The sequence below is a fragment of the Dendrobates tinctorius genome, unplaced genomic scaffold (genome assembly GCF_039654945.1).
Source record: "Dendrobates tinctorius isolate UK_male_01 unplaced genomic scaffold, ASM3965494v1 ptg000084l, whole genome shotgun sequence".
NCBI classification, from domain to species: domain Eukaryota; kingdom Metazoa; phylum Chordata; class Amphibia; order Anura; family Dendrobatidae; genus Dendrobates; species Dendrobates tinctorius.
In genome coordinates, this window is record NW_027361752.1 from 32,471,311 (window position 1) to 32,498,287 (window position 26,977).

Sequence of the window (26,977 nt, forward strand, 5' to 3'; positions counted from 1 at the left end):
ACTCTATGAGGGGGCTGCATTATACCCTATGAGGGGGGCTGCATTATACCCAATGAGGGGGGTTGCATTATACTCTGAGGGGGTTTCATTATACCCTATGTGGGGGGCTGCATTATACCGTGTGAGGGGGCTGCACCTGTACTTATCCTGGCTGATGACCGTATCATGCAGCTTTATTTAAATGATGGCTGGACCATACAGGACAACACTTTTTACCTATTGTCCTCCCTTTGTTTCCTTATAGAGTGTAAGCTTGTGATCACCGCCCTCATTCCTCCTGTAACTGTTCAAATAAGTGTTACTTTAATGTCATCAGTGCAGTAATGTAAAGAAAAACATGGAAAGCACCAACAAAGAAACATTGAGGAATTTATCAGATGAGTAATTTTTTTTAAATTAATTTACGGTATTTTCCTCCATAGCTTAAAATGTTCTGATATCTGAAAACCCCGTAAAAATAACCCCATGGCTGATTCATGCTGTCCGAATCATGGATGTGTTTTACTCTCCAACATCGCAACGTTTCAGAGAAAACATACATTTAAACAACCTTCTCTCCATGTACGCACACATAGGGTATCACTATAGGGAAGTGGGGCAAGGACATGCATCGGACATGTCATCCCTGTTGTACAGTCCCTGACGCCTTTCAGAAATATGTTTTCCCTGAAATGCTGCAATGTTCAAGAATGAAACGCACCTGGCTAACATAATGGAGCCCAGTTTTCGCTGTCAGGTTGTGTCTCTCTGCTGCTCCCACTAGTGGCAGCTCATTGTATAATTACTTATACAGCTGCCATTAAACTTAAAGGAAACATGTAAGCAAATTTTTATATATGGAATTAGAGATATGACTGTAAAGGAGCTTGTCTCCCAATAAAAATGATACCTTCTTTGTAGAGATCCGATGTGCCAGTCATGAGATATCGAATGAAGAAGCCATGCATAAATCAGGCTGGAAGAGCACTGGGGGCGTGTCAGTGCATTAGACAGCTTCTTTAAAGTGCACTGGCACGCCTCCACTGCATTTCTAGTCAGATTTGCATATAGCTTCTACATTAGATTTCTCATGACTGGCACATCGGATCTGTACAAAAAAAGTGTCATTTTCATTGGGAGACAAGCACCTATATAGCCATACCACTAGTTCCATATGCAAAAACATAGTCATTGGATCCCTTTAAACAGGATCTGTCACTTTTCCTGACTTATCTGTTTTTTTTTGTAAATACTTGCATTCTGAAAACTTAATAGTAAAACGCTTTTTTACAACTCTCTGTTCCTCTGTTATTCCTACTAGAAATTTATGAATTAATTGATACAGTAATTGGATTTTAGGCTACTTTCACACTACTGTTTTTTTGCGCTGCGCTGCGAAGGCAGTCCAAACGCATTCAAAAAACACATCAAGCGTTTTGCATGTGTTTGCTTATTTTATGCGTATGCATTTTAACCAGTTTGTAGCCATATTGACTCTTAAAACGCATGCGATTTTAAACGCTGACGTGCGCATGTCCATGCGCACGTCTGCGTTCCCATAGACTGTAATGTGATTTTTTTGGGGCATTCCGTGCGCACGTGTGCGCATGCGTTTTTTTGAGACAGGTCGGACGGACCAAAAATGCAACAGGTTGCGTCCGGCGCGCCTGGGCGCACACCACAAAAAACGCATGCGCACGAAAGCGCATACGAACGCGTGCAAACGCTAGTCCATGCGCCCCCATGTTAAAGATAGGGGATCAGGATGCATGCGCATGTACGCGCACGATGCGCTGCGCTAAAAAACGCTAGTGTGAAACCAGCCTTACCCATTGGGAGAAACTGCACTGTCTGAACTTGTCCAGTCATTGCTGATAGTTTATCTATTCATCTTTTGACAAAGAGAATAGTAGCATCCAGTTTTCAATTTTTTATTTTTACAAATTTTCAATAGGAATAACAAATAGAATAACACAAGAAAGGCAAAATCCAAAGGAGACACTTGTCTCTTCATTTGTAGGATTGTTGGGGGGGGATCCAAGACGATGCTTCCCCCACCTATCATGATTTTATGTCGTATGTATCCCGGAAATTCCAGCAAATGATGGGAATACCCCTTTAACATGTCACACCCCAGATCAGTGAGATGATGGTTAAGCAGATTTTCTGGATTTACACTTTTATTAACAGAAAGGTTTTATTATTTTTTTATCTTTTTATTAAAAATGTATTTTTGCCCATGACGGACCATCATAATGCACGGTCCACATGAAAGTAATACTGTTTTGTAAGAAAACGTTGCCACTTTTTTCCCCTTTTCTAGTGTTTCTTTAGCAAAGTCTTAGAAATTTTCACATATACAATTCACAGAAAAAAATAAATAATGTACTTATAATATGGAGTAGATATTGAGTTCAAGCACTTCAGGATATAAGGCTGGAAAATGTAGGAAACGTCGCAGATATTGCACAGGGTTGAAGCCTGCCTTCTCTATTCCTATACATCACCCCACTTTAAATCGGGTCTCCAAGACTAGATTAATTTCTCCAGAAAACAGCGCCACCCTCGTCCATGGACTGTGTCTGGTATTGCAACTCTTTCATTTGAAAACTGTAATGCCAGACCCAACCTTTGGACAAGTGTGGCGCTGCTTATAGAAAAAGAAGCAATATTTTTCCAATCCTGGGTAACCCTTTCGTTTTTAAAACGTTTCTTTGCAGTTGTCGCAGACTTGGAATGTTATTTTCTTGGCGGTCCAGGATATGGAGGAGGAGCTGGATATTGTAGAGGCGCTGGAGGAGTTGGAGTATATGGAGGAGGTAATTCGATAGGATACTCCATCTCATATTCATAGCTGTAAGGTGGTGGCGAAACTATAGGGAAAAAAAATACAGAATGAAAATGAAAAAAATAAAAATAAAAAAACACTGTAAACTCAATGCAATTTTAACTCGCCAATCACACATAAAAGACTGTAACTCGGCTTCTCATCATTGTGAAATTTGCAGAAATGCGCTGGATTACCTTGGCAGGATGAGCTCTTCTGCACAAAGGGATATGCAGTGCCTTAAAACAGTATTTATACCCTGTGAATTTTTTCACGTTAGGCCGCACTTGCGAGTGTGATGCGAGAAACTCGCACAAGTCTCTCGCACCAATACCCGGCACTGCCGCCGTCACTCGGACATGAGTGTGCGGCTTCATGTATTTCTATGCAGCTCCGGTCCGAGTGCCGGCGGCAATGTTGGGTGTTGATGCGAGAGACTCATGCAAGTTTCTCGCATTGCACTCACAAGTCTAACCCCGGCCTTACACTGACTATGGATGAGCGGGGCTGGTCAGGATTGGAGTATCATATTTTCTTTTTTACACCTCACGGTGCTGACACCTGAGAATCATGACAGCGCTCACTGTACTCACTGTGTGGATTTACATGTCTGCAGAATCTGTCATCCCCTGGGACATATATGACCTATTAATATGGGCATACAGGTAATAATGTTACACTAGTCCTACCTGTATGCCTTATATTAATGGTCTTGTTGTTGAGAAATTTTATATTGTTTCTTTATGTTAATGATTTCTTCCAGTCTCTGGGGTGTGCGGTGCTGGAGGAAATCCCTGCTTCGTGCCTTCACTGTAATACTACCCCCCTCCCATGCACACACGTCCCGGAGCATGGAAGAAATCATTAGCAAAAGGAAAGAATATAACATTTCTCAACAACAAGACTGTTAACATGAGGCATACAAGTAGAACTAGTGTAACATTTCTATTACCTGTATGCCCATATTAATAGGTGATATATGTCCTGGAGGGTGACAGATTCCCTTTAAGCTGAATTCGCACTGGGTATGTATGTTTTTTAATGAAATACCAGCAAATCTTATCCTAGGCATTTTTTCTGGCATTGCACTTGACTACGTGTGAAGTTTTTACATATGGCATCACTCATCCATTTTTCGGAGCCACAGATGAGATGCTGAGATAAGATATATATCCAAATTCTATCATGCCCTGTCAAAACTTGCACAGAAAGCAAAAACAAATAATAATACAATTTTTCTATCCTTTCCCTCCTCTGCATTTGTCATGATTTGGGAGTTGGAGAGACCTCAGGCCATAGTATATGCCTTTAAAATTGCAATGAAATTTCCAGGGCGAATAGGAGATAATATGTATTACAATTTTGGGAGCTTTGTGCATTTTTATTCAGGAGTGATAACAGACACACAAGATTCATTTGCAATGAACCTGAAATAACATAACATAATAACTCAAAATCACCTTCCATGTAATAGTCATCATATTAAACCGATGCAGGAAATAAAGCGATGTCGCGGCTGCACTAAGAGTGTAAATGATGAATCTTCACCCTTGCTTCTCTTAAAAATAGAAATCGCTTAGGAGGTGATAATGATTGTTTCCATCCGCAAATGTTCTCATTTTGCAAATTAAAATTCAATATAAGTTTAATTTGTAAAATGAAATGAAACATCAAAAAAAGTTACAGAAAATACTAAATGTATAATTAAATACAACTGATAATAGACGTAATTATTACATGTCCTTAAAAATGGGAAATGTCTGAATGATGTTGGAATTAGTAAAAAGAATAAACAAGCAGCATCTGTCACGCTCACACCTTGACTGGTGGGCAAGAGCCAAGGGGCTGTGGCCTCACTGTGCCACAAACTGGACTACCCTGGAAGGGGCGTGACTAGAACAGCTGCCTTGGTTTTCGCTGGAGCCTCTGATGGTGAGGTCAGGCTTGTGCGGCAGGCAGCTGCCAGGTTCCTCTCCAGAGTGGTGTCTGGCTGTGGCTGCTGATCCCACTTGGGGAGACGGTGGCACGGCTGAGACACTAGCAGGCAGGCACGGCAGAGACACGAGCAGGTGGGTACAGCTGAGACACGGCAGGCAGGCACAGTTGAGACACAGGGCAGGCTGGCACGGCTGAGACACAGGGCAGGCTGGCACGGCTGAGACACAGGGCAGGCTGGCACGGCTGAGACACAGGGCAGGCTGGCACAGCTGAGACACAGGGCAGGCTGGCACAGCTGAGACACAGGGCAGGCAGGCACAGCTGAGACACAGGGCAGGCAGGCACAGCTGAGACACAGGGCAGGCAGGCACGGCTGAGACACAGGGCAGGCAGGCACGGAAGAGACACCAGTAGGCGGGTACAGCTGAGACACGGCAGGCTGGCACAGTTGAGACACAGGGCAGGCTAGCACGGCTGAGACACAGGGCAGGCTGGCACGGCTGAGACACAGGGCAGGCTGGCACGGCTGAGACACAGGGTAGGCTGGCACGGCTGAGACACAGGGCAGGCTGGCACGGCTGAGACACGAGGCAGGTAGGTGTGGTGTATGAAGGAACAGCAAGAAAAGAGTGGAGTATGATGGAAGAGGTTTGGACTTGTTCACACAGGAAGAGCAGGTACAGGTACTGACAGGAAAGAGTGGAGTATGACCGAACAGGTTTGGACCTGTTCACACAGGAGGAGAACCGCAAGGCTGCGGAGAAGAGTTGTACAGCAGCGAGAGGTTCTGCAGCAGCAGAACCAGAACCAAGCAGAACTGCAAGAGTACAGAGCACAGGCAGAGCCTTAAGTGTACAGAGCAGGCAGAGTCGCAAGAAAGCGGAGCACGAGCAGAGCCGCAAGACTGCGAAGAAGAGTAGCAGAGCAGCAAGAGGTTCTGTAGCAGCAGAACCAGAACCAAGCAGAACCACAAGAGTACAGAGCGCAGGCAGAGCCTAAAGAGTACAGAGCAGGCAGAGTCGCAAGCAAGCGGAGCACGAACAGAGCCGCTTGAGTGCGGAACACAAGCAGACAGGGAGGACACAAGGAAAGACACAGCAGGGAAAGAAGCCAAAGACAGGAAGACAGACAAACATAGGTAGGATAGAATTCAGACAAGGTAACAATGCAAGACAAGATACAGGACCAAGGACACAGGGACCAGAGTATACACAGGTACAAAGCAAGGCAAGAACAAAGACACAGAGACCAGGATATTCTGCCCCCTGGAGGGCAGACAGAGAAGTAGCAAGCAAAGCTAGGAGTAATGCCTCCAGAGAAGGAGGAACACAGAGCAAGACCTGGCAGCTGTGTAGCAAGACACTAACTGAGTTAACACATTGCACAGGCAAGGTTCCACTGGGTGGAGCTGTCCTAAATATTAGAGGGCTCTTGGTAATTGGTCAGGGACACATTAGACAGATGCACCCTGACTCCATAAGAACCAGAGAGTTCTGGCGCTGCTCCCCTATGCACACAGCCAGGAAACATGCTTAGCGCAGATAGGAGACAAGTGGCACAGAGCATGGAGCTGGCAGCAGACAGAAATCACAGCATATCCTGGAGCAGTGAGTAAGTTGGTGTGTGAGGAATGGAAGGCCATGCAGAGATGCCAGCAGGGTTGCTACATGTCTCTTTTAAAAATTTTTTGTCCACAGCTATCTACTGTGCCAAACAGTGGCAATTTCTTTATAAGAACCATGTTAGATTAGCAGCTTTTTGTCACTATAGAATGTACATGAAAAGCAGCCAATCAGTGATGTGGGCGGGGTTATACAGGGCTCAGCATTCAGAGAACTGCAAGATCTGCAGCTTAGAAAACTATGATTGTATTACAACTGCTGCACCCAGTAACCTAAGTAACACATCGCTGGAATCAGAATCTGTGTCCCTACATCATGCTGTTGTTAGATTACATAGCAAAAAACTGCTGACAGATTCCCTTTAAGGCCTCATTCAGACATTTTTTTTTGCATAGGAGAAATAATAGATTGTTTTTAACAGTATTCTGGATCCAATGTTTAGCCATTTTTGCTCTTATTTCTGTTTTCACCAGCATCCATTTATTTGAAGTGCAAAAAGAAAAATATTCCAAGGGGAAAGTCAGGGGACACGAAACACATTATAGTGTTGACCGTTCCCACCAATATGTGTAAAGGTGCCTTAACTCTCAGCATTACTGAGGGTCCCAAATTTTAACTCTTCCACTGATATAGAGATAGTAACACTTTTCCTTTTGATTACACCTCATTGCCTAGGAGATCAACCAGCAGGGGCATAACTACCGCGGTCTAAGAGGTCGCCTCCGTGACCAGGCCCGGCGGGTGAGGTAACAGCTGACGCCAGCAAATACTTCAGCTGAATGTGCGTTTCTTTTTTCTACATTAAAGAACAGCGGCAGAACGGGGGACATATATACCAAGATAGGGCCCAGGATAAGGAACATACTGTATATACCAGGAAAGGGGATATATACTAGAATTGGGCCCAGGATAAGGCACATGTACCAGGATGGGGGATCTATAAACCAGGATGGGGCCCAGGATTAGGGACATTCACCACTATGGGGGATTTATATACAGTGTGTCCGTAAAGTCATGGTGCACTTTTGACCAGTCACTGAAAAGCAACAAAAGACGAGAGAAATGTGAAATCTGCTCCAAATAAAAACTCTCCCAGTTTCATACCTATTCAGTACATTTCGATGTGGACTCCATTTGTTGCCCTACACACATCCAAACGATAGTGAAGTTCTTACCCCACACGGGTAAGGATGTCTGGTGTGACAGAGTGAATAACATCTGTCATTCTCTGTTTTAAGTGATTAATGTCTTTGATACGTTCAGTGTCCACATGTTGCTTCACATAACCTCAAAAGTAAATGTCTAAGGGCGTCAGATCCGGGGATGTATTGTACACTGTATACTTTACCGTGACTGGTCAAACGTGCACCATGACTTTACGGACACACTGTATATAATCAATTAGTTGCTCCAGCAAAAATCTTTCTTCCTCTACTACATATAAAGTTGGGATTGATTAAAAACTTTGTGAAAGCCATGGCAAAGACAAATTCACAAGAGCTCCAGTCAGGGTCATACTGGGGTGTCTAGGGCCCACCAAGGGAATTAATTTTAGGGGCCCACCTATAGTAATGTTTAACTCAGCATTTAGGCTTTGAGACCGCAGAATTACACCATGGGTTCTTTTGCCGTATATCCCACGCCAAATCTGCATCATTTCAGCATCCTAATTCTACTAAAAGCTGCACCGTTGTTCATATGCTGCAGATCTTTCCGCACTACGATTCATTTAATTCTTTAGGGCCGCAGGCCTGTTTTCACCTTAATGCCCAGGCCATTTTTTGCAAATCTGACCTGTGTTACTTTGAAGTCAAAAAGTGACCCCATTTTGGAATCTACACCCCCAAGGATTGACGTAGGGGGTATAGTGATCACTTTGTCCCAACAAGCGTTCCATGGTAGATGCTACACAGCCCAGCCAATCGAAGCGTTCGTATCTGCAGAGGGGGGCTAAAATTCGCCCGGACCTGCCAGGCAGCGTTGCTGCCTGCCGGTCTTAGCGGCGAAAGCCTCCCAGTACCCGTGCGATTAGCTGCGGGGACTGACGGAACCCCTCGCCGTACATTAGTACAATAGTGGACATTTTAATTTAGAGACTTGGAGAAAAGATGTCTGAACACAAGGATGTCAGCGCCATCACCGCACATACAAGAGCCAAACAGAAGAATCCAGAAGAGGGATCATTAATGGCAATGGCAGGCCTGGCATAGCATACAGTACACCACATATCCCTACATACAGTATTATGGGCACAGCATAGTCCTCCATACAGAATTATGGGCACCGCATAGTCCTTCATACAGAATTATGGGGCACCACGTATCTCTCCAAACAAAATTATGGGCACCGCATAGTCCTCCATACAGAATTATGGGACACCATGTAGTCCTCCATACAGAATTATGGGCACCACATAGGCCTCCATACAGAATTATGGGACACCACGTATCTCTCCATACAAAATTATGGGCACCACATAGTCCTCCATACAGATTTATGAGACACCATGTATTCCTCCATACAGAATTATAGGCACCACATAGGCCCTCCATACAGAAATATGGTCACCACATAGTCCTCCATACAGTATTATGGGCACTACATAGTCCTCCATGCAGTATTACGGGCACCACATAGTCCTCCATAGAGTATTATGGGTACTGCATAGTCCTCCATACAGAATTATGGGCACCACATAGTCCTCCATACAGTATTATGGGCACCGCATAGTCCTCCATACAGTATTATGGGCACCGCATAGTCCCCCATACAGTATTATGGGCACCGCATAGTCCTCCATACAGTATTATGGGCACCGCATAGTCCTCCATACAGTATTACGGGCACCGCATAGTCCTCCATACAGTATTACGGGCACCACATAGGCCTCCATACAGAATTATAACATTTCATTACTGATCCTGAGCTACCTGCTGTATTACATTCCAGAGCTGTAGTTCACATCCGTCTCTCCCTTGTGGGATGATAGAATGTACAGCTGCAGGAGCAGCGCTCCCCGTGACATAGGAGTATTACAGCTCCAGGCTGTGTAACCTGTGCATTCACCCTCCCACCACCTGTAATTACTCAGCGCTCCCTCCTGTGCTCCTCCGGTTGGTGCACGGCTTGTAGGAATGATTGTATAATCCTGGGACCTTATAAGATGAGAATTTCACAACCTGACTAGCGCTCAGAAATCGCCCAGCGCCAGCGGAGATTCAGGCAGCGAAACCTTCATGCAGGATTATCCAGCCAACCAGACATGGATTTGCAGTCAGTTCACCAGCCTCATCAGGTCCGCTAATGCGGGCAGTTTGGAATGTGAATTCTGCTGATAGATTTCCTTGAAGTTTTACTGACACTGACGGCCATTTCTTGTGTACAGCGCAAAACATATTGTGGCCTGTACAAAACTCAGGTGCATGCAGAGCGTAGCGGCACAGAGAAGAGAGCGTTGGCACAGGCAGAGAAAGAGAAGAGAGCGGCGGCACAGGCAGAGGAAGGGTATGTGCACACGTTGCAGATTTGGCTGCGAATCCGCAGCAGTTTTCCATGCGGTGTACAGTACCATGTTATCCCATGGAAAACCAAATCCGCTGTGCATATGCTGCGGAAAATTCTACGCAGATTTGCTGCAGTTTATTTTCTGCAGCATGTCACTTCTTTGTACGGAATCCGCAGCGTTTTTACACCCATTCCATTATAGGAATACGCAGGTGTAAAAACGCAGGAGAAATCCGCACAAAATCTGCACTAAATCTGCAGGTAAAGCACAGGTCATTTTACCTGCGGATTCAGCCAAATCCACAGCACAATCCACAACGTGTGCACATACCCAAAGAGAAGAGAGTGGCGGCAGGGAAAGGGCAGAGCGCAGCTGAGGGGACAGGGCAGAGCGCAGTGACAGGGCAGAGCGCAGCTGAGGGGACAGGGCAGAGCGCAGGGACAGGGTAGAGCGCAGCTGAGGGGACAGGGCAGAGCGCAGTGACAGGGCAGAGCGCAGCTGAGGGGACAGGGCAGAGCGCAGTGATAGGGCAGAGCGCAGCTGAGGGGACAGGGCAGAGCGCAGAGACAGGGCAGAGCACAGCTGAGGGGACAGGGCAGAGTGCAGGGACAGGGCAGAGTGCAGCTGAGGGGACAGGGCAGAGCGCAGGGACAGGGCAGAGCGCAGCTGAGGGGACAGGGCAGAGCGCAGGGACAGGGCAGAGCGCAGGGACAGGGCAGAGCGCAGGGACAGGGCAGAGCGCAGCTGAGGGGACAGGGCAGAGTGCAGGGACAGGGCAGAGCACAGTGACAGGGCAGAGTGCAGCTGAGGGGACAGGGCAGAGCGCAGGGACAGGGCAGAGCGCAGGGACAGGGCAGATTGCAGCTGAGTGGACAGGGCAGAGCACAGGGACAGGACAGGGCAGAGCACAGGGACAGGACAGAGGCACTCACCACCTCTCCTAGCATGTCTCTTGCAGCCCCCGGCCGGTGCTTATTCCATCTTCAATCTCACCGCTGTTCTTCTTCCTGCTTTCAGCGTCCACGTGGTTCTGCTGAGCCGCTCATTACATATGCGCGTATGTAATGAGCCGCTCATTACTTATGCGCATAGGTAATGAGCGGCCGCTGAATACAGGAAGATAGAACATCGCTGAGATTGAAGATGGAATAAGCACAGGGGGCTGCAAGAGACATGCTAGGAGAGGTGACTGTGACTGAGTATGTAATTGCACTACCCCGGTAGTTACGCCACTGACTTGGATGATCTGATTCACAGGTACGAGCAGCCGGGCCGCGAGCGGGCTTGTTCAGTGACATTCATGGTCGGGCGGGGCCCACCGAGGGATCCAACGGTACCTCGGTGGGCCAGTCCGAGCCTTGTTCCAGTACATTTCACAGAAATTCTCCAGCATTTCACCAGCAAAACTAAAGAAAGGGTTAATTGTTGGTCCTCAGGTCAGAGAGCTTATGAGAGATGATGTGTTTGAAGGAACTCTAAATGATAACGAATTGAGATCTTGGAAAAGCTTCAAGTGGATCTGTGAAAACTTGTTAGAAAAACAAAAGTCTCCAGAATATGTTGAAGGTGTTGAGGAACTGCTAACTGCACACCAATGTCTTTGATGTCGCATGTCTGTGAAAATGCACTTTTTGCATTCACATTTAGATTTCTTCCCTCAAAATCTTGGGGATGTAAGCAATGAATGTGGCGCCCCTGAGGCTCGGTCGCCACAGAGGTACTGCACTTTCTCCTAAGGTGTAGTGCCCCACCAACTAGGTAAGTTGGGAACTCCTTTCCACACTCCAACACCTGCATCCCACACATAGGATAGTTCAGCAATGGACCAGATTGCGGCTCCATGCTTAGAGGATAGCAGAGCACCTTTCGTGGGTCCTTGCTTCGTAACACGAGATGTGCTGGGAGGTGGGGGGAGTTAGATATAAAAGTGTGGGAAAGTGTAGTTTTGCAGGTCAGTCTGACGGGAAGTCAGTGGAGAGAGAGCAGTCTGACAGGAGGTCAGCCTGAGGGGAGCTCAAGGCGGAGGAAGGCAGTCAGTCAGGAGAGGCTGAGGACTGGTCTTGGTGGAACGAGCTCCCCAGACGAGAGATAGAATAGAGAGTGCTGCAGCTGCCTCAGTGATCTGAGCCAGCTGGCACGAGAAAGGAACAGAAGGAGAAAGACGTAGAACTGCAACCTAAGCTTCATGAGAGAGAAGGAACAGAGCGGAACGAAGGAGTAGGAGAACAGAGAGGAGTTGTGGGTTGGAAGAGGAACCCTGCCTATAGGTTCTCAGCGCAAGGCCGGGGCCCGGTCCCCGAGGTTGTATGGACACTTATGGTTCTGCAGCAGACACCGGTGGAGTAGTTGGCTGTAAATGCACTACTCCCATCTAAGACTTGGGACACAACCGCAACACGGATAGAGAGCTGGGATCCAGGAGCATCCCTGAGCAGGCTACAGCTGTCTGTCATACAAGTAAGGTTCTAGGAACATCAGACAGGAGGAACTTCGGAGTAACCACGGTACTGGAGCTCTTCACACTAATAGGCGCAATAGAGGAGTTGTTCAGGAGAGGTACATGTTGGCGGAGTGTTGGAGAGGAGAAGCCTAACTTGCCCAGGAGGTTGATTGAGTCTCTGCCCCGGAGGACACGGCATGGAAGCGGGCACCAGTGGTTACCAAGAACTGTGAGTAAAGCATTGAAACTACAAGCCCTGGTGTCTTCCAGTCATTGTGCGCCAACACCGTCAGCACCGCTACATCTGGGTACCATCCCTTACACTACCTGCGCCTACACACTGCCCTGGGGTTACAGCTTCACCTGTGGGGAGCTATACCATCTATGCTGCAACACACCATCAGCCCCAGAGGAGGACCTGCACGCAGCGTTGGCTTAACATCTTGCTTGCCAAACACCACAGGTGGCGTTACGAACTATTCCATAAACTATATTACAAACCACCATTGATATTGGGTGCCCAGGGCCACGGACTGGGTCACAGCTGCCGTGATACTTTCCCCCTGACACCGGCCCGGTACCGAGTACCCCAGAGCCCTGGGTGTGAGGGCGACCCAATGAACAAGGCGAGAGGTTTCACCAGGATATTAAAGTAATTGAACACCGCTACCAGGGTTTTTGGAATGACGCCATGATGGCAGATTACTGTCGGATGTTATATAGGGACAACTCTGAAAACCCAGTCTAATGTCAAGCTCTTTTAATTTCAACTCATATTTTGGTTTCTATTTTACATGTGAAATTATTTTGGTTCAATAAAAACTGTTTTGTAAGGTGAAGCATTTTTTTCTGATACGTTGATGACTGTTTTCTTAATGTCGCCAGTATATTACCTATACCTTATAATAATCATGCTGCTCTATGTAAACTATACATGCTAAAGTTAAACTATGTATCTTTTTGAAATCAGGACAAAAAGTTGATTCAGAAAAGTACAAAGTCACCTGCTATGATTTCAAAAAATATTTTTTTTGCAGAAAAAACCCAGATGCTCGCTTCCTGCACTGACGGCGTTTTCACGTGTCGGTGGCAGGTCTGCTGGAGCTCAGGTGACATCATTGTTCCACATGAGCGCTGCAGCCTATCAGTGGTTGCTGATAGGCTGCAGCTTTCACACCTTCCTTGGACATCCACGTTTCTTCTAGTGTGAGTGTGATTGGCTGCTGTGCTTGCGTGGCATAACGGTATCACCCACGGACCAGCCACCAACATCGCTAGAATGCTGCCAGTGTAGGAGGTGAGTATCTGCAATGTCCCAGTTGTCTCCTCACCACTATCGGAGCTACCGCGTCATCAACACCGGAGCTACTGCAACCCCCGACCTACTGTCTCCTTCCCCACCATCCTGTAGAATGTAAGCCCGCAAGAGCAGGGTCCTCTCAGCTCTGTATCAGTCTGTCATTGTTAGTTTGTTTGCTGTAAGAGATATCTGTAATTTGTATGTAACCCCTTCTAATGTACAGCACCATGGAATCAATTGTGCTATATAAATAGTAATAATATGGTAATAATAATATCTGGATGGGGACAAGGATAAGGGACATATATACCAGGATGGGGATGTCATGACTCTGGACAGGATGGTTCTGCCTCCATCCTGGTCAGGTCAGGGTTCATTTTAGCCCGCCTCTCTTTGGTTTTGGGGTGGCTATTTAATGTTGGCAGTACCTGGATTTAGTGTCGGTGATATTTCCGTATACTCGGTTTGTGGTTGCTGACCCAGGTGACTCGTCCTTAAACATGTGCCTCTGTGTTTGTGTGCCTTGCTGTGTATGACTTGGTTTGTCCCCTGACTTCTGCCTCTGTATCCTGCTTGTACTGCTCTGTCTCTCCTGGTTATCTGACCCCCTTGGCTTGCTTTGTTTACTCTTTGTCTTGTCCCTAGGTACTGCGGGTTTGTCTGGCTTCTGACTCTCGGCTCTCGTTGACCACGTTTACTGTCTTTGCCCTGTGCTCTGCGTGCTCAATGTCCTTCACTGCACTCATGTGCTCCGCCCCTGGTCACGTGATCGTTTAGTGCCAGGTCCTCTGCTCACTATACTAGTCTCAGGTCTTTGCGCACTGCGTGCCTTCTGCCTGTACTCATTCACGTGCCCCCTGATAGCGCCCCCTAGGCAGCGCCAGTGACACCATAGGTGTCATCACAGGGGGTATATATACACCAGTATGGGGCCCAGGTTAAGGGACCTATATACCAGAATTAAGCCAGGATGAATGACAAATATACCAGGAAGAATGACAATATATTCACATTTATAAACCTCTGCCTCCCCCCTGTATAACACTAAAAACCTTTCAAAGTTCTCTCGTGCTGTATGTTAATCCCAATAGTCTGGTTCAAGGGGCGTCAATTCGGTTTAAGGCGCTGTGTGAAAAAGTGATTACCCCCTAAGCCTAAAAACTGGTTGGGCCGCCCTTAGCAGCAACAACTGCAAACAAGTGTTTGTGATAACTTGAAGATTGTGAGCCCTCGCGGGCAGGGTCCTCTCTCCTCCTGTACCAGTTATGACTTGTATTGTTTAAGATTATTGTACTTGTTTTTATGTATACCCCCCTCACATGTAAAGCGCCATGGAATAAATGGCGCTATAACAATAAATAATAATAATAATAATAATAACTGGCAATGAGTCTTTTATAACGTTCTGGGGGAATTTTGGCCACTCATCTTTGCAGAATTGTTGTAATTTAGCCACATTGAGGGTTTCTGAGAATGAATCACCTTTTTAAGGTCATGCCACAACATCTCAATCAGATTAAGGCCAGGACTTTGGCTTGGCCTCTCAAAAGTCTTAATTTTGTTTTTCATTTAGAAGTGGATTTGCTGGTGTGTTTTGGATCATTGTCCTGCTGCATAACCCACGTGCGCTTCAGCTTGAGGTCACGAACAGATGGCTGGACATTCTCCTTTAGGATTTTTTGGTAGACAGGAGAATTCATGGTTCCATTTACCACAGGAAGTCTTCATGGTACTGAAGCAGGAAAACAGCCCCACACCATCACACTACCACCACATTTTACTGTTGGTATCATATTCCTCTTCTGAAATGCTGCAGTATGTTACTTCTACACCTGAATTACTGATACACCTTACAAAAACTTCAAATTTTGCCTTATCAGTCCACAGAGTATTCTCCCCAAAGTATTGAGGATCATCAAGATGTTTTTTGGCAAGATGTTTTTTATGTTCTTTTTGCTCAGCAGTGGTTTTTGCCTTGCAACTCTGCCAGGCAGGTCATATTTGCCCAGTCTATTTCTTATGGTGGAGTCATGAACACTGACCTTAACTAAGGCAAATGAGGCCTGCAGTTCTTTGGATGGTGTTGTGGAGTCTTTGTGACCTCTTTGATGAGTCGTCTCTGCGCTCTTGGGGTAATTTTGATCAGCCAGCCACTCCTGGAAATGTTCACCACTGTTCGAAGTTTTCGCCATTTGTTGTAATGGCTTTCACTGTGGTTCACTAGAGTCCCAAAACTTTAGAAAAGGCTTTATATCCTTTTTCCAGACTGATAGATCTCCATTACTTTGTTTCTCATCTGTTCCAGAATTTATTTGAATCATGGCATGATGTCTAGCTTTTGAAGATTTTTTGGTCTCCTTCATTTTGTCAGGCAGGTCCCATTTAAGCGATTTCTTGATTGAGAACAGGTATTGTGGTAGTATTCAGGCCTAGGTGTAGCTAGGGAATTTGAACTCCTCTTCCCAAAAATGTGATAAACCACAATTAATTTATGGTGGCAATCGCTTTTTCACGCAGGGCCCTGTAGGTTTGGATCTCTTTTTCCCTTAACAATAAGACCTTCATTTAAAAACTGCATTTTGTGTTTACTTGTGTCTTGTTTGTCTAATATTTCATTTTGTTTGATGATCTGAAACATTTAAGTGTGACAAACATGCAAAACTATAGGAAATAAGGAAGGGGGCAAACACTTTTTCACAAAACTGTATATGGTGGAACAAAGTAGATAAAATCAACACGTCTATAGCCAATATTATCTGGGTATCTCCTTCTACCTGAATAAGAACTGATGGCGTTGATATGTGTTGCTCTAATCACTCCTACACGGGTTCCTCGGCTGCTCTTCATGCACATGCAGATACAGATGGCAATTCCTGCAATTACCCCCATGATAAAGACAATTCCAAACACTATTCCAGCTATCGCTGTGCCCCTGAAATGATAAAAATAGCATTATGTTACATAATAATAAGTACTCACTATAATAACATTGTCTGTGGTGAATCAGAAATTAAGGGATTGTCCACTACCTCTAAGTATGCCATCAAAGTTAGATCGGTGTGCGTCCAACAACTAACTCCCCCACGATCTGGTTTTGCATTTCCGTCCGTGGCCAGAACAATCAATACAATGTGCAGTGGAAGTTCTCAGGTGCTGCAGCTCATATCAAATTTACTTAAAAAGAGCTGAGTTGTAGGTCTTGAGAACGGCCACCATGGGATCTGACACTGTGAACAACTGGACGCAGCGAGAGATGCAAACAGATGATCAGTGGAATATCAGATGACAGACTTCCCAACCAGATCTGATATTGATGACCTATTCCATTACAGGGGCGGACATACCGCATGTGCAACCAAAGCGGCTGCATCGGGGCCCAGAGGCTCCGGGGGGGCTCCTGCAGGGCGGCTAATAATGAGGCAACCTGGCCTATTTATTCGGCCCTGAGGCTCCGGGGGACCCCTGGCCAGATTGCCCTCATGTACGGCCAGTACGGAGAGATCCCTGCAGCTTCGCTGCCTGCAAGAGAAAATAGAAGTGGAGCTGCAGCAATCTGTCATGCTTCCTGCCCGGCTTCCTGTCTCACATGGCAGTCAGCAGCGCAGCTGGATGACATCATCATTCAACGCCGCGTCTGTGCCTGAAAGAGGAAGCTGCCGGTGATGCTGTGGCTGCAGAATAGCGTGCGGAGAGGTGAGAGGTGTGAGTGTTTGTGTGTGTATGTGTGTACAGATGCGGGGAAACATGCAAAGAGGTGAATGGTGCTATGCGTGTCTGTTTGTGTAGGTGGAGGAGCTGTCAATGTCCACCCATGTTTTATTATCAATATATAAGTGTTGGGTGACCCCTTTAAGTTCCACAACCCAGTGCAAAACCCTCTAACATACCAGTGTCTTGAATGCCAGAGGCACCATTGGGCCCACTCACCCCCACAGACCGTATTCTCCTGAGCGCACCTCGGAGAAGCTGTGCAGAATTTTCTTTTTCCCAATTTTGGTAATAAAACATATATTATAAACATCACTTGAGGAAGTCAACAAGAGTGTCTCCATGGTCCGTCAGGAAGGCATACATGAGTATAGCCATTTCTCTATGCAGAGTCGTCATGGAAAAATACGTTTTTTGAGCCAACACGTTCCATCAGCAGTATACAACGGGCAATACTCCCAATGTATACAGACAGTCCATGATAGCTCAGATATGATGTGAACACAGCCATAGCAAATGGAACAAAATGTTTTTTGAGCCATTTGGGCTAATGTAAGAGTAGACCCATCTTCGTACCATACTCCCCATACATAGGGCAACACATTCTGCGAGATAGGGAATCCTGCTGAAGTAACATTCCCACTGTCGCGTCTGTTATTTTCTTCACTGTGAATTGCGTTGTACACTCCCAAAATTGGGCTATTTATATGTTGATGAGAACAACGGCCCAATATCACAAGTAACAGAGGAAAGGAAACAGCTTCTGAATGTTGCCTGTGGGCTACAGACATTTTAATCCAGTGATAATTACTCGCTAGGATACGGCGGCGTTCTGCTGGTACAAGCATTATTGTAATTCTTTCTGCGGTAAAACAGACGCTTCTTGTCACTCAGCTCTTAAAAGTCAATTTGAGACTTGAACTAATTTCTGTTGCGATAAGTCACAAAAGCATTATTCCCATATTGTCCATTTTCAACAAATGTGGATATGGAATAAATGTACAAAATGGGAATAGCCCTTTCACTTAACCTTTATTCCAGATGAGCGAACTTGTTCGGAATAGAATCACAGAAACCGAATGTGCCATATTCTTGCCAAATTTATGGCGATCGTTTCGGAACAAGTTCACTCATCTCTAGTTATTTCAACTAGTATTGTTATGGTATATTGATATCACATAATCGACAACTTTTTAGAGTCCTCTGTCAGAGGCTTATCTCAGAGAGGACAACGGATCTACAGTCCGAAATTGAACATGCCGGATCTGTCACTTCCCCGACATCAGACATCCCAGATCTTTCACTTCCCCCGCATCAAACATCCCGGATCCTTCACTTCCCAGACATCAGACATCCTGGATCGTTCACTTCCCCGGCTTCAGACATCCTGGATCATTCACTTCTCCAACATATGACATCCCAGATCTTTCACTTCCCCAGCACCAAACATCCCTGATCGTTCACTTTCCTGGCATCAGACATCCTGGATCGTTCATTTCCCCAGCATCAGACATAACGGATCTTTCACTTCCCCAGCACCGAACATCCCGGATCTTTCACTTCCCCGGCATCAAACATCCTTGATCATTCACTTTGCTGACATCTGACTTCCAGGATGTTTCACTTCCCCGGCATCAGACATCCTGGATTTTTCACTTCGCCAAACTGAACTTCCCGGATCTTTCACTTCCTCGGCATTGGACATCTCAGATCGTTCACATCCCCAAACATCGGACATCCCTGATCTTTCACTTTCCTGGCATGTTTTGGAGGAGAGTCAGGAAACCCCCACACACTTTTGACTAGCTTTGGCCAAATCGACAGATATTTAATACTTTCTAATCACATCCCCCACATTGCTCACGACATTTCTCAGACATTATAATCCAGTATTGTAACATAGTGGAGGCATGGGGAGGTACAGTAAGGGATCATAGGTTTTCTCTATGAGGGCTATATTGTGCTTGCTCAAAACCACAGCACAGTAATGTGCATATAGTGTTAGAATTGGAAATTTAGCAATCCTTAAAGGAGCTGTCCAACAGTCACTCTATGTGACTGCACACTTGTGAACCCTGACAGGGTGTACAGTGCACGCTGTCATGATTCCATGTTACTCTGGTGCGGGCGCAGAGAGCTGGTGGTCATATGACCGCATGTAAGCGATTTCCATACTTCTGGACACATTCAAACTAAACTTGTCTGGCCTCGCTCAATACACTTGTAGCTAGGCCACCACGTCTAGTTTGCCCATGACCACATGTATGCAAATCACATCCAAAACACACTGCAAGACACACTGGAAGCTCCAAAGATAGTTGCTGCACAAAATGACTCTTGCCACAGATGCAGTCTGTGACGTCTCCTGTTTGCCTCCAACTGTGTTTTGGATACAAAGAAGCTGATGATCAATGAATGCTGACTTCAATCTGCTCATCTTTTGGATTACTATTTAGACTGTAACCTGCGGTGCTGTGCCCCACTAATGAAGATTGACATCAACTCTTGGTATTGCTTATCAGCTCATTGTCATAGAGCTTGAGTCGCCCATATCTAGTGCTGACATGTATTTTCTTCTTTCTATTAAATTGTATCATTTTAGAGTATAAAATATGCATTAAAATAGATTTGTCAGTAGATTTCACAATGCAACTTGCACAATTCTTGTTGAATGTTGAAAGTCAATCTTGCACTTCTCAATGACAGCACCTAATTATCTCTCCTCTTCATTGCCGACTCTCTACCCATGTAGCCAGATTGGCAACTTCTCAGAGTCCCTCCTGTCTGTTTCTGAATCTTCACCCATTTAGCTCGTCTTACAGCTCCAAAGTATCCCTCCACCCGCCTGCTGAGTCTCTGCCAACATCGCCGGATTGACAGGTCCTCAGTGTCCCTCTACCCTGATGAAATTACGATCTCACACTGCTCAGTACAAGCTGCAACTGTCAATCTGAATGAGGAGGTGAATACACTTAGATTCATGAGTTCTCATTGTTTAACTGTATTCAAAAAATTCCCAGTTCAATATCCGGATTATACAGCCATTCTGAAGCGAATTTTCACCATAAGGACACCAGCCTCATCAGGTCCACGCGATCGATCAGGTAATGAATTCAGTTTATATTGTGAAATATTACATTTTAAAATTTTAATTCTCACTGTACAATACTATATCTGCAGCATCAACAAAAAGATGAGTATTTAATGTGGGAAAGCAGAATGAGGCAGAAATCTCTGCAGCAAGGTACATAGACACATGACAGTGATTAGGAGCTCCCTGCTGCGCATCCTTGTGTTCTCAGGCAAATGACAGGGAACAGGACTTCCTTTCTGTAAAACTACTAATTATGGGTGTGGCGGACCACCAGCGTATGACGCTTACCACAAAAAGCAGTTATCTCTTCTATTGAGAACGGAAGATGATCTGAATAGCAACGTAATGCAAATTACAAGTGACACATTGTGCATTCTTAATGCTGTGATTACTCAGGTTGACCATGGCCATAAAACAACCCACGAGGGGCTGCTAGCCAATTCATGTCCGTTTTCTTTTGTTTACACAGGCTGATTGCACTCTCACAGAACAATCATTAAAGGGGTTGTCCAGTAATTTTATATTCTTTTTGCTATAGTCCAAAAAAAACAAACAGGTAGGTAGTTAGTAACAAAGATAGCTACCTATCGTACCCGGTGCTGGCTCTGAACCATCATCGATTGCTTCTGCCAGTAATTCAGTTGCTCCAATCAACAGAGCAGCTCTTCTATTCCTGAGCTGCTCCTTTGATGAGGCGTGACTTCCAACATCATGTTGATTGACAGTCATCTCCAAGTAGTTAGGCAGCGGGGAACCAGCTGTCAATCAACATGACATCATCAGTCACGCCCCAAAGAGAGCAGAGCAAAGAGAAGCCACTGCTCTCTCAACAAAATGTCAATGAATCGCCGGCAGGAGCGGTCTGTGAGAGATCAGCGTTGTCCACAACAGGCAGGTAGTTACCAACTAGGCCTGTAGTTTAAAAAAAAATCATATAGCCCTGAACAACTCCTTTAATACGCTCTTGATAGCACGTCCTGTTTACACAGGATGATATGCTGCCGGGAGTGATTATTTTTAAGCAAGCTTAAAAAACAACTCATGCAACAAATAAACATTTTATTCTTTCTATGTGTGATTGCGGAGATGCTTAGAAGAGCTCATAATCGGGAACCAGCGTTTGTTAGAATGCTCATTTGCGAATTCGGTTTGTGTGAAATTGCCGTCAGTACCTCGCTTCTTTGCTGCGTGATTGAATTTTTAATATGTGAAAATCATAATGTTTGGCAGCATATTATCCTGTGTAAACAGAACATGCTGCCGATCACAATGATATACTATTCTATTCACAGAATGATGTAGAATTCTGGTCTGAATAGAACATTAAAAGGCCGCAGTCAGCTCGTCCAAAACAACCCTTATCACTTTGTTTTGCAGAACCTGATCCAGGTTCTGGTTCTCTCGCTCTACATGTTACACTAAGCACTCCTTATCACCTTGTATTTATGGGATTTTTGTTGCCAATGTTACACTAAGCAGTCTACCTATTCCTGTGGCGCCCCTGAGGCTCAGTCACCACAGAGGTACTGCACCTTCTCCTAAGGTGTAGTGCCCCACCACCTAGGTAAGTTGGGAACTCCTTTCCACACTCCAACACCTGCATCGGCACACAGGATAGTTCAGCAAAGGACCAGATTGCAGCTCCATGCTTAGAGGGTAGCAGAGCACCTTTCGTGGGTCCTTGCTTCGTAACACCAGATGTGCTGGGAGGTGGGTGGAGTTTAGATTCATATAAAAGATTGGGAAGGTTTAGAATTACAGTTTTCAGTCTGACAGCAGGTCGGCGGAGTAGGAAGCCACTCAGTGAGGAGTGGGGATCCCTGGAAGAAGGGATGGAGGAAGGAGTGCTGCAGCTGCCTCAGTGACCTGAGCCAGCTGGCACGGGAAAGTAAGAAAGGTGGAGAGACGTAGAACTGTAACCTAAGCATCCATAAGAAAGAGAGACAAGTACGGAACGAAGGAGTAAGAGAGCAGAGAGGAGGAGTGGGTTGGATAGGAAACCTGCCTATAGGTTCTCAGTGCAAGGCCGGGGCCCGGTCAACGAGGTTGTATGGACACTTATGGTTCTGCAGCAGACACCGGTGGAGTAGTTGGCTGTAAATGCACTACTCCCATCCAAGACTTGGGACACAACAGCAACACGGATAGAGAGATGGGATCCAGGAGCATCCCCGTGCAGGCTGCAGCTGTCTGTCATACAAGTAGAGTTCTAGGAACATCTAGAAAGGAGGTATTCCAGGGTAACTAAGTACTGGAGTGCTTCACACCACAAGGAGCATTGGAGGAGTCATTCAGGAAAGGTACATGTTGGCGGAGTGTTGGAGAGGAGAGCCCTGACTTGCCCGGAAGGTTGATTGAGTCTCTACCCCGGAGGACACGGCACGGAGGCAGGCAACAGTGTGTACCACGAACTGTGAGTAAAGCTTTGAAACTGCAAGCTCTGGTGTCCTCCATTCATCCGTCGCTAACACCTTCAGCACCGCTACATCTGGGTACCAGCATCCACACCATCCTGCACCTATCCTCATCCATAACGCCTACACTGCTCTGGGACTACAGCTCCACCTGTGGGGAGCTTCACCATCTTTGCTGCATCACACCATCAGTCCCAGTGGATCTGCAAGCAGCGTTGGCTTAACATCTTACTTGCCAAACACCACAGGTGGCATCACAAACTATTCCATTAACCACAAAAACCACCACCATAAATATTGGGCGCCCAGGGCCACGGACCGGGTCACCGCTGCTGTGACACATCCCCCTGACACCGGCCCGGTACCGAATACCCCACAGCCCTGGGAGGGCGACCCATTCCATTTCCAAACTGACTACAATAACAATTGGTATGCTTCCATCTGTCTGTGTATGCAAAGTTCTGCACACATAAGAGTGGAAGACAAGGCAGAGCTCTGGCTAAGGGAATGCCGACAGGTGCAGTCATGCGACAGACTTTGAGAATAGAACATCAGTAACAGCTCCCTGCTATTGGGAACTATTTTTCTTTCTTAAAAAAAACCCCTCTCAGCGGCTAGCGGACATTTCACTTACGCAAATAATTCAGTTAAATATCTTGTAAAACTCCTTGAGCTCCCCTGATTCTGCCACTCTTTTTTGTTTTGTGCTGTGTCACTGTACTGCAGAGATATTCACTTTTTATTTCTTTTAAAGTGCACTATGTGAAATCTCTACTTTGCAGTCCAACTGAGTGTTTCTTCAGAGGCATGTTCTTTCATCCTGACCTCTCAGATGCTGCCAATCCCAGCTAAGCAGCTGATCTAGCTGCCAGTGACACTGCTAAGCTGTGATTGGCCGCATCTAGGGAGCAGGGGCGAAAGTGTAGGGAAGTGGACTGACCTATGGACCTGTCTGAAGTGGAACAGTGAATGTAAAATGTGCAGTAAACATACTTGAAGTGAATTTGTATGTACATAAGGGGAAACAGCTAGAAATAGTGAAAGATGGTGAAGTACTGGGATTTGGGCAGTAGGGGGAGACAAAGAACAGCAGGAAAAGGAGACGGTGCAGTACTAAGGTTTGGCCATTAGAGGGAGACAAAAGAAAGCAGGGAAAGGACTTAGCAGCTAATGCTTAAGAAACCGCAAAGTCATGGTGGGCGGAGTTACAGGGACTCGAAATCTCCATTATCCTCTCGTCACTTTGGTCACAGGCAGCTGTGCCATCGAGCGTGTCACATAGCGCTCAGATATCAGTGGGCCTCACACAATCCACAAGTGTCCAGTGTCCAAAAGTGTACGCAGAGATTCAAAATCTCCATTATCCTCTCGTCACTTTGGTCACAGGCAGCTGTGCCATCGAGCGTGTCACATAGCGCTCAGATATCAGTGGGCCTCACACCATCCACAAGTGTCCAGTGTCCAAAAGTGTACGCAGAGATTCAAAATCTCCATTATCCTCTCGTCACTTTGGTCACAGGCAGCTGTGCCATCGAGTGTGTCACATAGCGCTCAGATATCAGTGGGCCTCACACCATCCACAAGTGTCCAGTGTCCAAAAGTGTACGCAGAGATTCAAAATCTCCATTATCCTCTCGTCACTTTGGTCACAGGCAGCTGTGCCATCGAGCGTGTCACATAGCGCTCAGATATCAGTGGGCCTCACACCATCCACAAGTGTCCAGTGTCCAAAAGTGTACGCAGAGATTCAAAATCTCCATTATCCTCTCGTCACTTTGGTCACAGGCAGCTGTGCCATCGAGCGTGTCACATAGCGCTCAGATATCAGTGGGCCTCACACCATCCACAAGTGTCCAGTGTCCAAAAGTGTACGCAGAGATTCAAAATCTCCATTATCCTCTCGTCACTTTGGTCACAGGCAGCTGTGCCATTGAGCGTGTCACATAGCGCTCAGATATCAGTGGGCCTCACACCATCCACAAGTGTCCAGTGTCCAAAAGTGTACGCAGAGATTCAAAATCTCCATTATCCTCTCGTCACTTTGGTCACAGGCAGCTGTGCCATCGAGCCTGTCACATAGCGCTCAGATATCAGTGGGCCTCACACCATCCACAAGTGTCCAGTGTCCAAAAGTGTACGCAGAGATTCAAAATCTCCATTATCCTCTCGTCACTTTGGTCACAGGCAGCTGTGCCATCGAGCGTGTCACATAGCGCTCAGATATCAGTGGGCCTCACACAATCCACAAGTGTCCAGTGTCCAAAAGTGTACGCAGAGATTCAAAATCTCCATTATCCTCTCGTCACTTTGGTCACAGGCAGCTGTGCCATCGAGCGTGTCACATAGCGCTCAGATATCAGTGGGCCTCACACAATCCACAAGTGTCCACTGTCCACAAGTGTGTGCAGAAATTCTAAAACTCCCCTGTCCTATAGACACCTTGTACCTTGTTTTACATTACTATATAGTTTGTTGGATTTTGTCTACATTTCTACCAAAAATGAGGAAGGCTGGTGGAAGAGGCCGTGGAATTGGGCGGGGGTTGGCAGCTGGTAATGATGGTGTTGGTGGTGGATCTGATGGTAGTGGCAAGAGCAAAATAGGACCGAATGCAGGAGGTGCTGACCCTGCGTCATCGTCTGGCTACATAAGGCCTCGAACGCTTAGTTTTCTAGGAGTTGGCAAACCGCTTTTAAAGGCAGAGCATCAGGAAAAAGTTTTGTCTTACATTGCTGACTCAGCCTCCAGCTCTATCGCCTCCTCTTCTTCAGTTGTAAAAAGTAAAAGCACTGAGTCGTCATTGGAGGCTCATGTTCATGAACCACACCTTTCCTTGTGTCCTTCACCCCAACCAAGATTGAAGGATGACGCAGGCCATACTACTGATTACTCCATGGAGCTGTTTTCACATACCATGCCTGGATTATCAAGTGAAATGGTGAATTACCCAGGCCAAGATGAATCTGACATGGAGTGCACTGATGCACAGCCGCTGATGGATGATTCTGCTGGTACATTCACTCAGAGCACTACATTGTCCTCGCAGTGTACAGAGCCAGATTCTGACCCTGATGAGACTCAGGTGCCCCTTCCCGCACACTATACCACCATACACGGTGACACAGAGGAAGGTGCACATGACATAGAAGAGGAGGTGATGGATGACCCAGTTGTTGACCCAGATTGGCATCCATTGGGGGAAGAGGGTGCTGCTTCCAATAGCTCAGATGAGGAGCATCCACAGCAGACATCGACATCGCAACAGCTGTTATCTGGCAGGCCCGGAGCACTCCAAAGACAGGTTCCAAACATCAAAAGAGTTGCTGGACAGCTTGTCCAGAGGGTCAAAAGATCACAGCGTGCTAGGCCGCAAAATGTCTGCCAAAGTAGGAAGAGTGCAGTGTGGCACTTTTTTGAACAAAATCCTCATGATCAGGCCAAGGTTATCTGTAAGAAGTGCGCAAAGACCTTTAGCCGAGGGAAAAATCTGAAAAATTTGAATACCAGTTGCATGCTTAGACATTTAACCAGCATGCACTTGCAAGCGTGGACACAACACCAAACCTCAAGTGCCACATGTGCAACTGATCACAACGAAGGTAGTCAGCAACGCTACATTGTTTCCCCCACTGTAAGCCCACCGGTTAGCACAGCAGCAAATGTTGAGGTGTCGTTGCAAGGCCACAGCAGTCAGGGAATCCCACTGTTATATCAACGAAAGACTGATTCTAGGCCATCAGAAAGAACACCAACTCCATCACCATCATCAACCCTCTCTCAGTCCGCCCTGTCCACCGCTACTTCCACCATATGCAGCTCTCAAGTCCAGCTCACCCTCCCAGACACTATGAGTAGGTCAAGAAAGTACTCAGTCTCTCATCCGCGTACACTGGGTTTGAACGCCCACATTGCCAAACTAATCTCGTTTGAGATGATGCCCTTTCGGTTGGTGGAAAGCACAGCTTTCCGCGAACTCATGGCCTATGCAGTACCACGCTATGACCTACCCAGTCGCCACTTCTTCTCTCGCAAAGCCATCCCAGCCCTCCACCATCATGTGAAAGACCGCATTGTCCATGCACTCAAGCAGTCAGTGAGCGGAAAGGTGCACCTCACAACTGATGCATGGTCCAGTCGGCATGGCCAGGGC

General features: G+C 46.3%; 1 protein-coding gene across 1 annotated transcript in view; it reads right to left on the reverse strand.

The window, feature by feature from the left end:
* Positions 1-2,157: 2,157 nt before the first annotated feature.
* Positions 2,158-26,977, reverse strand: part of CYYR1 (cysteine and tyrosine rich 1) — a 112,643-nt gene continuing 87,823 nt past the window's right edge. Inside the window, exons 3-4 of the mRNA XM_073584518.1 lie at positions 16,386-16,543; positions 2,158-2,852 (exon numbers count right to left, since the gene is read on the reverse strand). Of these exons, the coding sequence (XP_073440619.1) occupies positions 2,719-2,852; positions 16,386-16,543 (292 nt within the window). The 3' untranslated portion in view covers positions 2,158-2,718. The remainder of the gene's footprint in view (positions 2,853-16,385; positions 16,544-26,977) is intronic.